The sequence below is a fragment of the Erythrolamprus reginae genome, chromosome 5 (genome assembly GCF_031021105.1).
Source record: "Erythrolamprus reginae isolate rEryReg1 chromosome 5, rEryReg1.hap1, whole genome shotgun sequence".
NCBI lineage: Eukaryota > Metazoa > Chordata > Lepidosauria > Squamata > Dipsadidae > Erythrolamprus > Erythrolamprus reginae.
Window position 1 is genome coordinate 20,838,897 of NC_091954.1, and position 19,520 is coordinate 20,858,416.

General features: G+C 37.9%; 1 protein-coding gene across 1 annotated transcript in view; it reads right to left on the reverse strand.

Moving 5' to 3' along the window:
• Positions 1-19,520, reverse strand: part of CDH23 (cadherin related 23) — a 726,582-nt gene that overhangs the window by 611,158 nt on the left and 95,904 nt on the right. Inside the window, exons 3-5 of the mRNA XM_070753910.1 lie at positions 16,753-16,895; positions 14,844-14,891; positions 13,150-13,242 (exon numbers count right to left, since the gene is read on the reverse strand). Of these exons, the coding sequence (XP_070610011.1) occupies positions 13,150-13,242; positions 14,844-14,891; positions 16,753-16,895 (284 nt within the window). The remainder of the gene's footprint in view (positions 1-13,149; positions 13,243-14,843; positions 14,892-16,752; positions 16,896-19,520) is intronic.

Below are 19,520 nucleotides of genomic sequence, written 5' to 3' on the forward strand. Positions count from 1 at the left end.
GATTCATATCACAACATGATCTGAATGATTTTATGCAGGTAAGCCTCACTACATAAATAGTTCCTCCACTAAGCCTAAAGTGTTTTCTTTACAAAACTTGACAATTACTGATTAACTAATGAATCAATCAGTTTAGCTTGAAAATATTTAATGATAAAGAAAATTCAATATTGTTGCTTTTAAATATATAGAACTCAATTTTATGGTTAGAATTGTCTTCTTATATTCATTTATAGAAACAAAGATTCTTCTACTAAATAAAGGTGATTTTAAAAATATGAGTCCTTCTGATTAAAAAGTTCCCTAATGTTTAAAGTCTAAGTTTAGACAAATGAACTAATTCTTAAGTACATAGACATAGTTTTATATTATTATTTATTGTTGATCTATTTACTATATACTGTCCTATATAGATCTTATTGATATCTGCAGTAATACTTAAGAATTTGAGCATATTGGAAGGAGGGCTTTGTTTTTAGCAGTACCCCCTGCATGGTTTGTGGACAGCTTTTTCCATGTGGCTGGCTCTAATAAAAAATACACTATGGTACACATAGCTGGCAAGGAAGCAAGAATGTCATAAATTTCACTCACTTATTTTTAATGCTAGTCTGGGGTAAATACAGAATCTGAGAAACAGTGAGTTACTCAGTTAGAGTGAGTTAATCAAAGCAGAGTCTTCTTGAGGAGCATTTTCCCCAAATTTCTCACCATCTGAACATATGTCAAGCCTGGAAAACATATTGGGTGTTGGATCTTCAGGCCTGCCATATTTAGGATTATGGGAAACTGGGAGGAGGGGGCTTGCATGGAGCTGGGAAGATGTGTAGCCATAATAACATTCCTTTCTTTGAGAGTCAAGGCCACCCTGCCCTGAACCAGGAGGGATGTGACCAGGAGGTATCTCCAGGAGGGACAGTGTATTGATTGGACCATGTGATGGACATGTGGGTGCTGGGGGAGGGGCTTGGATTTTCTTTTGGGTGGGGAAAACCCAAAACCTTTCTAATACAGGGTTTTCCAGATGTGCCAATATGACATCTCTAATAAAGTGGAGCTTTGAGGAAACTCAAGCCTCAGAGTTTTCTTTCGTTTGGCCTGTTACTTAAAACCCTGACAACTGAATTGCTATTTCTGAGGTAATCTTTTGTGTTCTCAGCCTTCTCACAACTACTGCAATTCATTTTCCTGATATCAGTTGTATTCACATGGATAGGTCATACAAATAACTACAACTGATAGTTGCAATGAACCCTACAAGTTTCTAGGGGAAAATGAAAAACCGAGATAACTCTCAAATTTCTGACTACAATTTCAGATTCCATATGCCCCTGACAGAGGCGGGTTGCTCCCACTTTGGACCGGTTCTATAGATCCAATAACGGGAATTTCCCCTTGCTTGCCGAACAGGAGCAATTGCCAGTTGGCCACACCCCCAAACCAGCTCTAATTATGGCGCCATAGGAGCTGCCATTTTGCATGTGCAGAAGCGGAGTTTTCAGCACAGTGCATATATGCATGGTGCAGCAACACAGCGTGCAATGCATGTGCAGCCATGTAATGCAGAAGGAAGCGCACCGGCGGCAAGGTAAGATAGAACCCACCTCTGGCCTCCGAACATCAAAAACACATCAAACTACTTTAGGATTCCTATGGGACAATCCCTGAGAGAAACATGATGAACTAATTGGACCTTTGAGCTGAATCTAGCAAGATTCATTTCATGCCTAAGAAACAAATAAGCATACCAGAAAAAGGAAATATGAATTTAAAGATTAATTTTTCAATCTTTTCATATTTATAAAGATTTCTTTAAATAGACTTCAAGTTGGAAGAATACAACTTTACAGCTTTGTGGCCAATATACCAGAGAGCTCTTTGTTAAGATCTCTCTAGCACATAGTTCTTTTCTTCATTGTTCTCCACTCACTTTCATTAGGCAGTCAATCCTTCTTCTTTATTCCAAAATCTTAATATGGATCATAAAATAGTACTGCGTTTTATTTTATTTTATTTATTCATTTGTCCAATACACAATACATATGGAAGAGAATAGACATGAAGTAATATATATAACGATAATATGTAAAAATAGAGAAGATATATCAAAGGAAGAAAATATATATGATATATGAGATAAAGGAAAGACAATTGGACAGGGGATGAAAGGCACACTAGTGCACTTATGTACGCCCCTTACTGACGTCTTAGGAACCTGGAGAGGTCAATTGTGGATAGTCTAAGGGAGAAATGTTGGGGGTTAGGGCTTGACACTATTGAGTCCGGTAATGAGTTCCACGCTTCGACAACTCGATTGTTAAAGTCATATTTTTTACAGTCAAGTTTGGAGCGGTTAATATTAAGTTTGAATCTGTTGCGTGCTCTTGTGTTGTTGCGGTTGAAGCTGAAGTAGTCATTGACCGGTAGGACGTTGCAACATATGATCTTGTGGGCAATACTTAAATCGTGTTTTAGGCGCCGTAGTTCTAAGCTTTCTAGACCCAGGATTGTTAGTCTAAGGGTTACCTTAGATTGTTTAGATGCTGATCTGGCTAATTTTACTTTCTACATCTAGAGTTAGGTGTAGAAAGGAACAAGATTATCAAGATTATCACATTATAGCACTACAGTGTTCCCTCGATTTTCCCGGGGGATGCGTTCCGAGACCGCCCGCGAAAGTCTAATTTCCGCAAAGTAGAGATGCGGAAGTAAATACACTATTTTTGGCTATGAACAGTATCACAAGCCACCCCTTAACACTTTAAAGCGCTAAATTACAATTTCCCATTCCCTTAGCAACCATTTAGATTATTACTCACCATGTTTATTTATTAAAGTTTATTTTTTTAAAAAAATTTTAATAGCAGACAAAAGTTTGGTAATGACATATGACGTCATCGGGCGGGAAAAACCATGGTATAGTATTTTTTAATTAATATTTTTGAAAAACCGTGGTATAGACGTTTCGCGAAGTTCGAACCCGCGAAAATCGAGGGAACACTGTACATTGTCAATATAAAATGGAGTATCTAGTTTATCTGTAAGCCTCAGCATTTGAACTTCAGCATAATCTACTGTCATGTACCTTCCATCGGCACCGGTTGATTTTGCTTACAGGCCAGCTTGAACTGTCTTTTTGCTTTTTACTATTTCATCTTCTCTGGCTCTATTTGCCCTATACTGCATTTCTTAAAATGCAAATTCCATATATAGTCTTTCTCCTGTCACTTCAAAGCAAAATCTACAGCAAGCAGCTGGCTAAGTACTGGTCACAAAATCATGCTTCACAGTTTTTCAAAGAGCATCCTCTCCATTCTAAATAATTTACATTCTTTAAACAAGCCCACTTGGTAAAGCAATGTTATGCATATTTTAAATCGGCATTATAGGAGGCAAGTTTATTTCGCATTCCACTTATTTACACTCATCTTTTTCCAATGTTCCAGCTGCCAAACTGCAATAAATTTGAATAGCCTTCCCCTACTGCTCTACCCTTTCGCTGGAAGTGCTACAACTGAGAGGATTATTCATGTCAAAGCAAAAGAACAACAACAGCAACAAAGCTGCTTTCAATGCCTCAAATATTGCTAATTAGTAGTCTGTGCCAAGGCGGGTTTGCTATACAGCTGCCTGTTTTGTACATTTCCCACCTCAGTCTATTATCTACTGTGCATCCAGAAGGGAAATGAGAACTTAGCATTTTGGGAGAAAAAGCAGTTTCTTTACTCCATTCTTCTAGAAGAATAGCCCCTATCCTTTCCAAATCATGGTAGACATTTAAATCCAGCCTAAAACATGGGCTTGATTTTCATTTGTTTAAATATATACATTTGCACTTGGAACTCTCTGTGTACTTCCTCTTTGTGTACCTGATAGATCATCCATTCCTTCTAAGCCAATGAAGAAAGGCCTTCCACTAAAAAGCAGAGACATCACTCTGTCAACAAAAGTGTGTATAGTCAAGGCTATGGTTTTCCTGGTTGCAATGTATGGCTGTGAAAGTTGGACCATAAGGAAGACTGAGGGCCAAAGAATTGAGGCCTTTGAATTATGGTCCCGGAGAAGACTCCTGTGAGTCACTTGAACTGCAAGGCAATCAAACTGGTCAGTCCTAGAGGAGATCAACCCTGATTGCTCTTTAGAAGGCCAGATCCTGAAGATGAAGCTCAAATACTTTGGCCACCTATTAAGAAGGAAGGACTCGCTGGAGAAGAACCTAATGCTGGAAGAGATTGAGGCCAAAAGAAGAAGGGTGGGCTCGACCAAAAGCAATGTCCATGGCAGCATCAGTGTGCACATACATAGGTACCAGAGAGAGAACTATATAAAGTGCAGAAAAAGAAAAGGTGGTATGAGCAAAAGAAAAAAAGGAAATTGAAGGCAGTAAATAATGTACGAAAAAAATTACTCACTTTTGTATTCAAATCTTTTCAGTACCCTTCTTAGTTTATTATACTCACTTCTTAGGTAATCAGTTTCTGTTTTACATTTCTTCTAACATATCCAAGTTCTGCTTTGATGTAACAAAATAGGTGTGTGTATTTTCACATTCATCGATTGCAACAGATTACAAGTACCCGCTATTTTTCTATAAGCATATCCATATCTTAAAATTTCTCTATTTGCCCACTTTTAATAAGCCAGGATATATGAATTTTGCCATTTATGCATAACTTTGCTATCCGTGAACAAAAATGTCCACATTAATAGTTTGTCAACATTTGCTACAAATCACTTGTTCTTAGCCAACTCAGCATCCTGTTCATTGAAACTCATATGCAGAGTCATGACCCCAAACAATGCACTTCTAATCTCTCTATAGGCATTCCTGATATATAAATACATCCCAAATCAAGGGGATATCATCACACATCCTTGTCTCTTTTTTTCTGCTCAAAATTTCATTTATTCTTTGACTTGGCTCACCCGCATCAAGTACTACTCCTTTGCATTTATTAATCCATATTAAATTCCACATTGTTGCAAAATATTCCATAATTAAAGCCTTGTCCACACTTTGTTATGTCTGAATTAGGAAACATACAATAAACATATAATCTTTCTCACATGTGTCCATTTTTAGAGATTTGCTAAGGATCTGCATACCCCCTTGATATCAAAAAGCTGCATTGAAATTTTGACCATCATCACCTGTGACACCCATTTAATTAGAATAGAATAACAGAGTTGGAAGGGACCTTAAAGTTCTTCTCATCCAACCCCCTTCTTAGGTAGGAAATCCTACACCACTGCAGACAAATGGTTATCCAATCTCTTCTTTAAAACTTCCAATATTGGAGCATTTACAACTTCTAGAGGCAAGTTGTTCCACTGATTAATTGTTCTAACCATCAGGAAATTTCTCCTTAGTTCTAGGTTCAGAGTATCCAGGGGAAAGCATTTTGAAATTCCCGGATATTTCCCTGACATTTCCCTGTAACTTGTGATCTACCCTGTTTCCCTGAAAATAAGTCACCCCCCCAAAGTAAGACATAGGAGGGGTTACATAGAATTGCTAATATAAGGCATCCCCTGAAAGTAAGGCGTAGGAGATGTTTCGTTTTGCAGCATTCCCAAACAGAACATATATTTGAAGAAAGTATAATTGTTGTATATGGAAATAATGGTACGGCAGTAGTAAGAAATTCTTGATAGGATTCACAGTTTGGTTATGCTGGTTTGTGATGACAACTACTGTAAAGTATATAATAAATGTTCTCTTTTTTTGTTCAGCAATAAATGTGAATTCTTCTTGATTGAAAAAAAAATAAGACATCCCCTGAAAATAAAACGTAGCACATCTTTGGGAGCAAAAATTAATATAAGACGCTTTCTTATTTTCGGGGAAGCTAGGTAGTTAAGGTGACGTCCTAGATGACGTCATACCAAATGGCTAAGCTGTGGAAAAATATCAGTAGCTGAGGAAGCAATTTGTTCCCACAGTTATGCTAATTTTTGCTTGACTCTGCCAGGCAGCGCGATCCATTGGTTTTTTTTACATGATTTTTCCCTGACTTTTAAACATTTTAATACAGTTTGGTTTTTTCTCATTATTTATTCTGGGTTTTTTTCACAAATTCCCTGATATTTCCCAAACCACCGATTTCCCTGATAATTCCCTGATTTCCCTGTTTGCTGGACACCCTGTAGGTTGCTTCTCTCCTTAATTATTTTCCACCCATTGCTTCTTGTTCTACCCTCAGGGGGTTTGGAGAATAGCTTTACTCCCTCTTCTGAGATATTGGAACACTGCTATCATGTCTCCTCTAGTCCTTTTCATAAAACTATCCAGTTCCAGCAACACATTGTAAATAATTACAACGGAAGAATTGTAATTCTCCCAAACATCTCTCAAGCATGCTTAACAAATTAACTCCCCTGTGGTATTGCATTCAAATCCTATTACCTTTTCCTTCCACAATGTAACAATAATGGCATCTTTCCAATCATGGACAGAAGTGGTCTTCCAAGATATATTAAATAAGCCTGACAGTTACTCCATTAGCAAATCCTAACCATATTTTGACATTTCTCTGGTTATACCATCTACATGTAAATTTACACGTTTTTAAACATTCATGCCTCCTGTTCATCCATGGTTTTCTTCCACAATTGAAATGCAGCACTCTCTCAGTGCGGGGCCGACATTTGCATTGGTGCCAGACAGCACGGCATCGACTTCCTGTTTAGCTGGAAGAACTCGTGAGGCAGCGTGAGACCACGCAGCATGCTTGACGCGGCCTCACGTGGCCGGAAGTGACCGGGCTGTGCGAGCGCCCTTTTTAAAGGCCTACAAGCCTCCCAGTCCTTTCCCATTTTCGGCCTGGCTGCTTTCAAGTGCAGACCCCCCACACACACCCTCGGCTCAATCTAGGGTGCTTAAAGGGTCGCCCAACCGGGGACCGAGTAGGAATTTTTGCAATTGTGGCACATTTGAGTCTACATTGTTTTTTCACCTACTTCCACCGTGGAGGACGGAGAAGTGTATTTTGCTTATTAAAATCTTTGTTAATTCTGGAATAAAGCGGTCTCTAGTGGGTCTCATTATGGTGAATAATTTCCAGTTGGCAAGTTAAAATTATTCCATTTTAGGACAAGGTGTTTGTTACTTATATGCATATGCTTGAGCAGGAGGCTGGACTAGACAACCTCCAAGATCAAGAAACAAGATCAATGAAAGATCACTTTCTTTGTTTACTTCAACCATGTTACCTTTCCAGAGAATCATGCTAGAACGAACATGTAAAATACTATATTTTTTTTCTTCCTTGTGGTTGATTTCTAAAATGCTAAATGATTCTTGTTCAGTACTTTGGCTGTTATATATGCTGTTCCTCAGGATTCCTCACCTGTTTAATCTACATATCATCATTGGGAGAAAACATCCAAATAGTTCATGTAGTTTTCATTTTACTACTAGGAAGACTATTGATACTTTAGACTGGTGCCCCAAAGCAATTAATGGTCATAAGAGGTTCAGTGAATTTAATTTAATTCAGGCAAAATAGAAGTAGTACTTAAATATTATTCGTTGTTTGAGTCATGCTTATGTGGAATATATTCAAAGTAAATATTAATATTGAAAGTATATTCAAAGTAAACAGATAACAACAAGACTAGCTAGTGATCCTTAAAAGGAAGTAGTGATTCTTACTAAGAAGAATCATCATGTGTGCGAAAAAAGGAGAGATTTTTCTGTTCTGCAATGGGAAAATATTAACAGCTGTGTTGAGTCTGTGAGGGTGCTCCTGGAGGATTCTTGAGAGCCACAATTTATGATCATGCCTGATATTAACTCTAAGAAGGAAAGAAGACATGAAGTTGCTACTGCTGTTTTTCTTTTTTCAAGGTATTCTGGGACATCATCATACTTCCCCCTGCCAGACAACACTTAATATGCAAACTGAGACAATGTTTAGCTCTCATTACATTGTGAAGAATGAAAATGTATGTAGCTCTTGCAGTTCTGTGCTTCATCCTCTTACAACACCAAATTTCATACAAGTTCTAAAAAAATTCTATATAGTATAATTAGCATTTGTATCACAAGCTATCAGATAATTAGGATAGCTCACATCAATTCTGAGGACAAAAATAACACATGAAGACCCAAGATATTCTGCAGCTGACAAAACAATAAATGCATCCTAGGCTGCCTCAATAGAGGGATACCATGAAGTGTTAGTACAGTTTTTGTACTGCTTTGGTACGACCACATTTGGAATGTTGCATCTATTTTGGGTTGAGACTCTAGAAAGAGTGCAGAGGACAGCAACAGAGATGACTAGGGGGGTTGGAGGCTAAAATATATAGTGAATAGTTATGTGAACTGAGAATGTCTAGGCTAAGAAAGAGAAGAACTAGGCACTAGAAGGTGACATGATAGTAGTCTTTCAATATTTGATGGGCTGTCAGAGAAGAGGAGATCTATCTATTCTCTAAAGTCCCTGAAGATTAGACAAGATGTAATGGATGGAAACTGAACAACAAGAGAAGCAACCTAGAATTAAGGGAAAACTTCCTAGTAGTTGTTGTATATATTCCTGGTCAGTAGTGAGAACAATTAACCAGTGCTTACTATCAGAGGTTGTGGGTGCTCCATCACTGGAGCCTTTTAAAAAGAGTCCTCAAAGAGGGGCAGCATATAAATCCAATCAATCAATGAATCAATCAAGAGACTGGATAGCCATTTTTTTGGAATTGTATAGGTTTTCCTGCTTGAAGGGGGGATTGGACTAGAAGACTACAAGGTCCCTTTCAACTCAGTCATTTTGCATTTTTAGTGTGGAAATATATAATTTTAAAAGCAAATACAATAATAATAAGAGAGGATTTACTGTTTCTGATATAAACTTAAGCACCAGGGATCACATTTTACCCAAAGAAGGCTGATGAAGAATTCTTACACACACAAAAAGTAGAGCAAAGACTCAAGTTTAATCAAAATGGGGTGTCAAGTAGTACATTTATTAATGGGGCATTATTAATGTAATAATTGCTACTTTTAAAAATACTACAGGTAGCTCAATTTCACAGTCTCACTCTCTTATACAAGTTCACCTGCTTGCTCACTCATTAGCTCAATTGAATGGCAAAATAATCTATCTATATGAGCCAGGGAGATACAACAATGGAATGCTAAACTATAGAGAACCAAGAAGTCTGAATTCTGAGAAGCCAGAGAGAGACTGGAAAGTATCCTTTCCTCTGATTAATGGACCTAGGATTCAGAAAAACAAAGCTATTAAAATGATTTGCTCAAGTTGTCTCAAAGCCATACCAAACATTCTGGGACAACTACAATCAGATCTCCTGCTTTGTATCAGGAATGCTAGCAAGAAGTTGGAGCAATTAAGGTTGTAGCCTCATCATTTTTCTTTTATGGATCACATATCAGGTCTGAAGAAAAAGACAATTCCAATGGTAATAACCAGGAAAGTTTAAATGCTCCTTAATTGTACTATAATAATGTTGCCGCAGATTTTTCTACAGGATATATAAACCCAAAATACCAATAGCAACATATAAAATTACTGCCATAGACCTACAAAGTGACGTCCAATTTGGCTTTTAGTCATCAATTTTACATTCCAGGGTAAACTTTACATATAGTATTTAGATTTAAGATGCACTAACATGTAATACTAATTTTAAAATAATTTTAGTGTTATAATAATTTATTGATTTATTTCTCATTTCTCTATAAAATCAGATAATTTTAAAAAAAATATTTTTCTCCACTATACATCCATCCATATATCTTACTTCATAACAAATGTATATACCGGTAGTTATACATTTCTAATGAATAAAACATAAACCAGCATCCCAATTAGCACCTTTTATACTTTTATTGCCCATCTGTTTTCCCCTTTATGTCATATCATTCCCCTCCCTCTCTCCTTCTCTTCCCTCTACCTTATTTATTCTTCTCTCCTACTTTCTTACTTCACTCCTCCATCCTTCACTTCCTTCTCTACTTCTTTTTCTCCCTCTTGTCCTTTCCCTCAGTGTATCTAGTCACAACCCATCTTATAGTTAAGAGATAGGTAACTGATATCCCTAAATTAATTTAATTATCAGTGCAATTCTTTAACTCCCCCCCCCCCAGTATCCATATCTATGCATATATCTTATATTTTCCTAGGTATATTAATACTATCTTAATGCTGCGTCCTCAACTACCTAATTTTGTCACCTGGATCTACCACCTTCAATTGTCTATTTTCCTCCAATTTAATCAGTGTTACTTGTCTTTATTATTTTTATTATTTGTTGGATTTGTATGCCGCCCTTCTCCGCAGACTTGGGGCGGCTAACAATGATAAAAAACAACATGTAACAATCCAATTTAATAAAACAACTAAAAACCCTTATTATAAAAACCAAACATACACACAAACATACCATACATAACTTGTAATGGCCTAGGGGAAGGAATATCCTAACTCCCCCATGCCTGGCGACAAAGGTGGGCCTTGAGTAATTTGCGAAAGACAAGGAGGGTGGGGGCCATTCTAATCTCTGGGAGGAGTTGATTCCAGAGGGCCGGGGCCACCACAGAGAAGGCTCTTCCGCTGGGGCCCGCCAATATCCATATTCATTTTCTAACCAATCATAAAATTTCCCCCATACATTATAGTATTCAGAATCTTTCTTATCTTTAATTTTCATTGTCAATCTATTCATTTCCGCACAATCCAGTATTTCTCTGGTAACATAATTTCTCTGGTGATATACTTAACACAAATATCACTGGTTTCAATTCTATACGTTGTTTCAATATTTTTTTCTTATCCATATTTGAACTGAACTCCAATATACTTTGGCTTCAGTTAGATAATTGAGGTAGTTTTAGGTTTTTAACTGATTTAAATAGGTTCTTCTCATGACCCCCTGGATCCTTTTCTATGTAATAAGAAACTCATATCTCAAAACTTTATATAAATGCAATTTCTATATCAAAAACATAAAAAAATAACAGACCAATTAAAAATAATTGAAAGGTAGCGAAGAAGAAATCTGTAAAACTTTGTTCTATTTTTCTTTTAGATAGCAACTTTCTACGTTTTTCCAGTTTTGTGAAAGAGTAACCACAAGGAAAGACCAATAAAAATGATCCATAACTATCACCAACATCTCTTGTAGCAAAACCTTTCCACCAAATGCCTAATGAATTAGAAACAAATAAAACCCCAAATTTCACGTAGCAGCTTCCAGTGGAGCAACATGATTTTTTAATACATGAATTCAAATACATCAATCCATTGAAGCATTCCCTTCTGCAAAATGTGTAATGTAATTCTTAGGTGAAAATCAACAAAATATTATAAAATAGCCTATTTTAACATAAAAGACCCATTTCAACATAAAATGATCATAAAAGCATATTTTCATACAACATGCAAAACAAATGCATGGAAAAATTTCTTTTGTGAAGTGGGATTTTTAAATCAAAGGTAGCTAGTCTTAAAAATGCATGTTTGAGAAAAATGGCACTGAGTGAGCTGCCTATCCCTATAATGAAATAACACAACATAAGTATTACTTGGTTCTCATTCCTTCCAAGTCAGGAATTAAAATTGACACTCTACTCTAAACTGAGAAACTGTTGGATAATTATTTTCATAACACAAGGAACCATAGGAATGTAACTGTTGGAGAGGGATTTATGTATTTCGAACACAATTTTATAACACTTGCCAAAATGATATTTCCATGATATTTTTTTCAAAATAATGGCCATTATAATTGAGCCATGGTGGTGCAGTGGTTAGAATGCAGTATTGCAGGCTAATTCTGCCAACTGCCAGCAGTTTGATTGTCACCCGCTCAAGATTGACTCAGCCAGATTGGAGGAGCCAGATTGTTGGGGTCAATATGCTGACTTTGTAAACCATTTAGAGAGAGCTGTAAAGCACTGTGAAGCAGTGTTGTGATTCCGTCTGAGGCTCCTCAGGGAACGGCTGAACCTCTGCCGGCTCCATGCTCAGAGGGGGAGAATGAGGAACAGGAGGAGGAGGAGGAGGCCCAGGCAGACGGGGAGGAGGAATATCAGGCCGAGGGAGAGGGAGAACAGCCTGAGTCCCCCGGGGTGGAGCTCTCCCCAGCAAGCAGCCTGGAGTCCTTGGATGAAAATGCACAAGCCATCATCGATCTCAGGCAGAGAAGAGCAGCACAACGAAGGGGACAATTAGCCAGGTATTTCCAGCCCTAAATAGGCAACAGCTGGGTTTGGGTGTGGTTCTCCCCAGAAAGGCTGAAAAGGCAGACCCACCCTTCCTGTATTGTGGAGTATTATCTTTGGGAGTCCTGGGACCTGGCTGTGATCTTTGGCGTTTCTGACTCTGGCTTGTGGCCCTGAAGGCTGAAACCTTGGGGGGAAAGATGTGGGTCTTATTCTCTACAGTGGTGTGTGTGCCAGCAAGAAGTCTGCTGTATTGTCTGGCCGTCATGACTCTGCTGTGAAGCCTCATAGCCTGTCTGTTGGGAAGAACAGGTTTTTCTCTGTGTTTGTTTTTCCAACTATAAAGTGCCTTTGCTTTTACCAGCGTGTCTGGCTGCTTTTTTCAGTTGGTGTTGAAGTCTGGGGGCACCCAGACAGAACAAGCAGTATATAAGCCCAAGTGCTATTGCTATAGATTTGGTATTTTTTACTTTAGCTTTTTAAATGTGGGTGCCAATGACTGTATAAGCCAAAACAGCACTGTTGCATTCAATAGGAAATTGTCTGTAGCCTTTAAAAAATCTTTGATATTTTGCAGAAAATGAAAACATTTTTACAGCAAGAACCATAATGAACAATAGGATCCAAAAAAATATATCAAACAAGTGTTTTGCAATTACAGAATTTTGACTGAATGGTGAAAAAATAGATCACGCAGTTTGGCAGAATGAAAATAACAAACAGGAAAGTTCCAGGTGATGATATTTTGTGCAAAACTACATGGTATAAAAATGACCAAGATTTTTATAGGAATATGACTCTATCACTTGCTCCATGGACAGGAACAGAACATACAGTTCTCATCATATATAAGAAACATTATCCTTCAGTTAGTTAGAGAGGGTTCCAATTATAATAAATCTTTCCTTGGGGAAAAGAAAAGATGGGAATTCTACCAAGCAAAATGGTAAATGAATTCATACCTCAGGGATGCGGACACTGTACGGTTGGTTGTGAAATCTTGGTGTGTTGTCATTGACATCTCCAACTTGAATATTCACTGACCCCTTTATCACCTACAACCAAAATGATTTGGAGCAAAGTTACTATAATTGCAACAATTTCTTCAATTGTAGGAGTAACAATATTGGAAAATTTTGAAAAAGTTAATAAGCATTACTACTGTAGGAAAATTATCTCAGTGTGAAAAGGAAAACTGGATTCTAATAAGTGTAACCTTATTTTGAACTACTTTCAGTTATGAATGAGAGATTTAAATAACTGCTCGAAGAATTTTTCAGTTGTATATGCTGGATCCACAATTTCAGGTTTGGGCCTGCAATTGTCATAGTTTTTCCATATAAACCAACTTAATTTACTTTTAAGCTAAAATTAATGTGTCATTCCTATGTATCATTCATTATTTCTTCAATATGATGAGTTGAGTTAACCCTCTTTAAATACATTGAAATAAATCATGGAATCCATATATCTATTGTGACATTTTTTAAATTAAAGAGTGGGATCAGAAATTTTCCTCCAAGTTGATATGATACTAAAGATCCTCTCTTTATAGCAGAGAAACTGTATACAACCATAAGTATTTTATTCACAACTGAAGCATGTATGCTGTAAGGGGACTTCATATTTGTGTTTTCAACATTTATGCACAACTTAATTTTTGGTGTACTCTTTTATTGACCGTGAAGGCTACTCCATTTCTTCTGAGGGATTCTTGCCCTCAGTAGTATACCTGATGGTCATCTGAATTAAAATCACCCATTCCTGTCTTTTAGTAGTAAATATGATATTCTGACATTTACTTAATATATTATTATATTAGAAAATTATATTATAATAATTTTCTAATTATATTAGAAAAAAATGCTGCTGTCTACTGCAGCATATTTTCAGGGTGACTAGAAAAAGCAGAAAACATGTTTCATTTTTAGAATGAATTGTTTTGAAGTTATTCTTATGTATTTGTGGGGATCTGTGGACCTATATGGGCTTATTTATACAAAAGGCCAGAATGCTGGTTTGAACAAAATCCAAAAATGCTGCTTTAAAGTCAAAACTTTCTCCATAATTGAACATTTTTCTAATTAAAAAAACCCACATATCTCTGTTGCCCTGGTGGAAAAATTGCTATTTAAAATATGGATATCCCTAAGGTGGATCTATATTCCATAAATATAAGGGATGTTTTTCAAAGCACTTCCAGGCTTATTCACAAATGGCTTTGAAGCTGTCCATATCTGTAAATCATACCAGCTTTACGTTTAACTGACCTAAGCATCCATATTTCTTGAATACAGTGTGAGCGTCTATATAACTCAACAGGTTGTCCCATGGTCTGCCATCCTTCTGCTTTACAAATAGGAGAAAGAACACAGACCAGAGCTGCCTTTGTTCCCTGAAGTTAACACTTCTTAATGTGAATGGAGAGAGAAACAGATGGTGGGACTTCCACCCCATTTCATAAACTGCTGTACAGAAAGAGCGAATGATATCCACCTGCTTCTCTTACGGCAATCGCACTGCTGTATCCCTAAGAGGATTCCTTCAGGAAAAGGGTGGGATTGTGACAGCCTTCGTCTCCTCCCCATAGAGTGCCCTCTCCGTATCAGTTCTACTCTGGTCTCCATTTAAATCATGGAACAAATGTTACACTTACCCCTTGGCTGTCACTGACAGAAAATTCAACTGTGAATTCTGACTTTGTCTGAAATGAAAAGAAAAATGATATAATTAGAGATGCCACAGTGGTAATCTGTTGATAGAAGGCTTTGGATTTGAGCCGAATATAATTACATGCTTTTGCAAGTGGGAAGAAGATGAAGCAGTATCTCGACAATAACTGAAAATCTCACTGCAAGATTGCAATACTGGGATAATTTTACCTACATATCATAAATTAATTAATGTAGGGAAGTGCTGAAGGTACCTACTCTTTCACTAAAGATTAGACGAGTAGGGTGTGAAAATCAGAATAAGTATGAACAACAGCTATTCAGCTTTTTAAAAATAACATTGAGTTCTTTATCACCGTGATGTAGTTAGATCTAAGGAGCTCTTTTATACAATGCAAAACAATTTAAATATTATTGAGTAACATAATTGTAAAACTCAAAGTGCCCATTTAGACCACGTTACACGGAAATGATAAAAAGAATCTAATCTTCTAACATCTCTGCAGTCTGATCTTTTTCAGATGGTTGAATTCAAACACAATGATAAAATTATTATAAGAAGAATGAGTCAGTCACCCCTAGATGTACATCTTCTATCTTTTCCTTCCCCCATTGCTTGAAGCTTATTAACATGGCTCAATTCAGATGCAATGCCTTTCCCCCTTTACCTAAACCATTGTTTGCTATAACTAGTTTTTTCTTTTTTCAATAGGTCAGTCTAATCTGGTTCACATATCACTCTAGGACAGATAGAATAGAATTTTATTGGCCAACTGTGATTGGACACACAAGGAATTTGTCTTGGTACATATGCTCTCAGCGTACATAACTAACTGCAGCAACCAGCAGGCCCGTGATCATGATTTACAATAGTTTTTGGCCACTTTCTGTCAAAAATGTTCATTGGGTAAAGCTGAATTTGTTTAATGACCATGTGATCCACTTGAAATCAGGTCTTCTCGTGTGGGGATTTGACTTACAACCACACTGACTTACACCTGAAATTTTGTTCTCCATTGTCTTATATCAAGGACCAGGTGTAGATTTTTTAAATATACATAATTTAGTATTTTATTCAAAATATTTGATCTCGTCTTTTCCTCTCTTCTCCTTCATTCGTAGGTTACAAATATATTAGATGTTGTTATTAACATATAAGGCCTATCAGCTAATTTAAAACTTTTATGATTTTAAAATTCAACAGAAATGCCTCTCCCCCAAAGAAAGAGCACAAAAGGAGATGTTTCTTTTAGAAAACTTGAAGTGGTTTGAGTTTTGCCTACTACCAAGACATTTTTTTTCTACTTCTCAGCCCAGCCTGTAACCCTGGGGCTTTCCTGATGGTCTCCCATCCAAATATTAATTCTATTTAGTTTTTCAAAGCCGTCTAAGGTCAGCTGGGTGCTGAACGCAGTGTGAAAAAAGGCTCAAATTCTGATAGATGTTCAGGGGTGGGCTGCTACTGGTTCGCCCGGGTTCGGGAGAACTCATAACTAACGTTATGGCTGGTTGGTAGAACCTCCAAATCCCACCCCTGTCCTGACCCTCCCAGGAGCCCATTTTGAATGCGAGGTAAGTGCAGAGCCCATGTGGAGGCTCAGGGAAGGGGAATATGAGCCTCCTGGAAGTTCTGGAAATGGACTCATTTCTGGCCTCCAGATGGCCTCCTGAGCCCGAGGGAGGCAGTTCTGGTCATCCCAGAGGTTCAATGAAAGCCTCTGGAGCCTGGGAAAGATGAAAACATGCTCCCCTCCCACCCATGATACAGGAGGCCAAATTGGTCATGCCTACCATGGCCACACCCACCCAGCAATCGGGCAGAGAAACCATTGCTGAAAATTTTGAAGCCCACCCCTGTATGTATTCCAATTATTGCAAATCATTTTGTGTTACCTCTCTGTCTAATGGTTGTCTGAGCCAAATGACCCCGGTCATGCTTTCCACTGCAAAGAATCTGCTGGCTTCCTCTCCTACTACTCCAAATACAAGGGGGTCATTGTCTAAGTCACGGGCAAGCAGCTGTGTTACTGATGAACCTATAAAAAGCATCAAAGGAGGGAGAAATCATGAATTAGTTAGCAGCGTTGTGAAAAGAATTGTGTTCAAACACCAGCATCTCTGCACTTGATAAAAATAGTCACACACATTGTACTAGTTAGAAACATAGAAACATAGAAACATAGAAGTCTGACGGCAGAAAAAGACCTCATGGTCCATCTAGTCTGCCCTTTTACTATTTCCTGTATTTTATCTTACAATGGATATATGTTTATCCCAGGCATGTTTAAATTCAGTTACTGTGGATTTACCAACCACGTCTGCTGGAAGTTTGTTCCAAGGATCTACTACTCTTTCAGTAAAATAATATTTTCTCATGTTGCCTTTGATCTTTCCCCCAACTAACTTCAGATTGTGTCCCCTTGTTCTTGTGTTCACTTTCCTGTTAAAAACACTTCCCTCCTGAACCCTATTTAACCCTTTAACATATTTAAATGTTTTGATCATGTCCCCCCTTTTCCTTCTGTCTTCCAGACTATACAGATTGAGTTCATTAAGTCTTTCCTGATACGTTTTATGCTTAAGACCTTCCACCATTCTTGTAGCCCGTCTTTGGACCCGTTCAATTTTGTCAATATCTTTTTGTAGGTGAGGTCTCCAGAACTGAACACAGTATTCCAAATGTGGTCTCACCAGGGCTCTATATAAGGGGATCACAATCTCCCTCTTCCTGCTTGTTATACCTCTAGCTATGCAGCCAAGTATCCTACTTGCCTTTCCTACCGCCCGACCACACTGCTCACCCATTTTGAGACTGTCAGAAATCATTACCCCTAAATCCTTCTCTTATGAAGTTTTTGCTAACACAGAACTGCCAATGCAATACTCAGATTTAGGATTCCTTTTCCCCAAGTGCATTATTTTACAGTTAGCAATTCCCCCCCCCCCCCCGCCGAAGTAGACCATGAGAATTTAAAAAAGTTAGTTGGCGGGAACTAACATCTGTTCGTATCAGGCATTCATCTTTGACAGCTGCAAAATAGACATATAGAATAAAATGACATATACACTGCGATGTTTATACATATTATCCAGCTTCTAGGTATCTTGAAAATTTGTATATTATTGGTTTGGGAAGGCAGTTGCCTGCAATACAAGTAAAGGAAGCATAGCATATCTACACATACAGATTTAAGGAGACTAAACCTAGGACCAATATGAACATCTTCTCTGTGTGAAGTTTTTTTTCTCCATTTCTTCTGAAAATCTACTGACAGCAAATGTCTACTGCAAGTATAATGTTAATAATACATAAACAACCCAAAGGCTCACAGGGCACATGGCCTCAGAATAAGTTGTAGATCTCATGATATTATTTCATTCTATTTCAAGGGGATTGCATGAAGTAATGGCATATACAGGAAGTACTTAGTGAGATATACTGAAAATCCCATTCTTGTTGGAGAACGATTTATTTAAAACTAAGAAACAGCATTCTGTTTCCAAGTCAATAGTTCATAGAAACATTGGGAGGGAAGAATATAAGGGGTTTATTTCTCTTGAAAAGACTGTATGTATGTCTGCAGGACAGTTGAAGTCCACCGTCCCAAGGTACCGACATGTCCCCTTTGTAGGATATGGTTTCCATTACTGTTCCTCAAGAATAGACCTTCAGATCACCTCCTATCACGAGCCATGGTGGCACAGTGGTTAGAATGGAGTACTGCAAGTTACTTCTGCTGACTGCCAGCTGACTGCAATTTGGCAGTTTAAATCTCATCAGGCACCAGGTTGACTCAGCCTTCAATCCTTCTGAGATGGTAAAAAGACCCAAATTGTTGGGAGCAATATGTTGACTCTGTAAACTGCTTAGAGAGGTAAAGCACTATAAAGCAGTATATAAGTCAAAGTGCTATTGCTATTCCAATGGATTTTTAAAAATTCTTGATTGGTTTGTGTTTTAATAACCACTATGCGTGTTGTGGCCTGCCAGCAGCCAACAGAGCTGGCAGAAGACTCAGAGAGTGAGGAGATTGGCGAGAAACATGGGCCAGTCCTGGAGTTTGGGGAAAGCTCTGATGAGTATTCTGCATTGGAGGCAGTGATGGGGCCAGGGCCATCTGACAGTTATCAGCTACCTTCAAAGTCGGAGATAACTGGGGCAGAAGTACAGCTGGATCCTGTTCCTGGGGTATGCATGCACAGAGTTGTCAGGAGAAGGAAACAAATAAGGAGCAAGGGTTGACTCGGGAGTAAGGGCACAAGTGCATTCTGAATGGCCTGTCCTATAGGGAATAAATAGGAGCAAAAGGAGAATGAGGTTTGCAGGAGACAATTAGTTCATTTATTAGTATGATGATTTGCTTATCTGAGTCCGTTCCTCAAAGAGATTCCTTGCCAAGTATTTCATTGTACAACATTGCACCTGGGAGCTATCAGCCTGGCAACTATCCATGGACTGATAAGGTCTATTGTTGCAATTCACCCTTGAAAGGCTTATTCTTGGGACTTTATTATATGTGAATGCTAGGAATTCACATTACCCCCCAAAATTTTCAGGACAAGTAGCCCATTTCTTGATTTTGTGAAGCCTAGGTCAGAACAACGCTGTTACTTTTAAGCTACGTTGTCCCAGCAGTCTGTAAAATAAGCAGTTATTATTC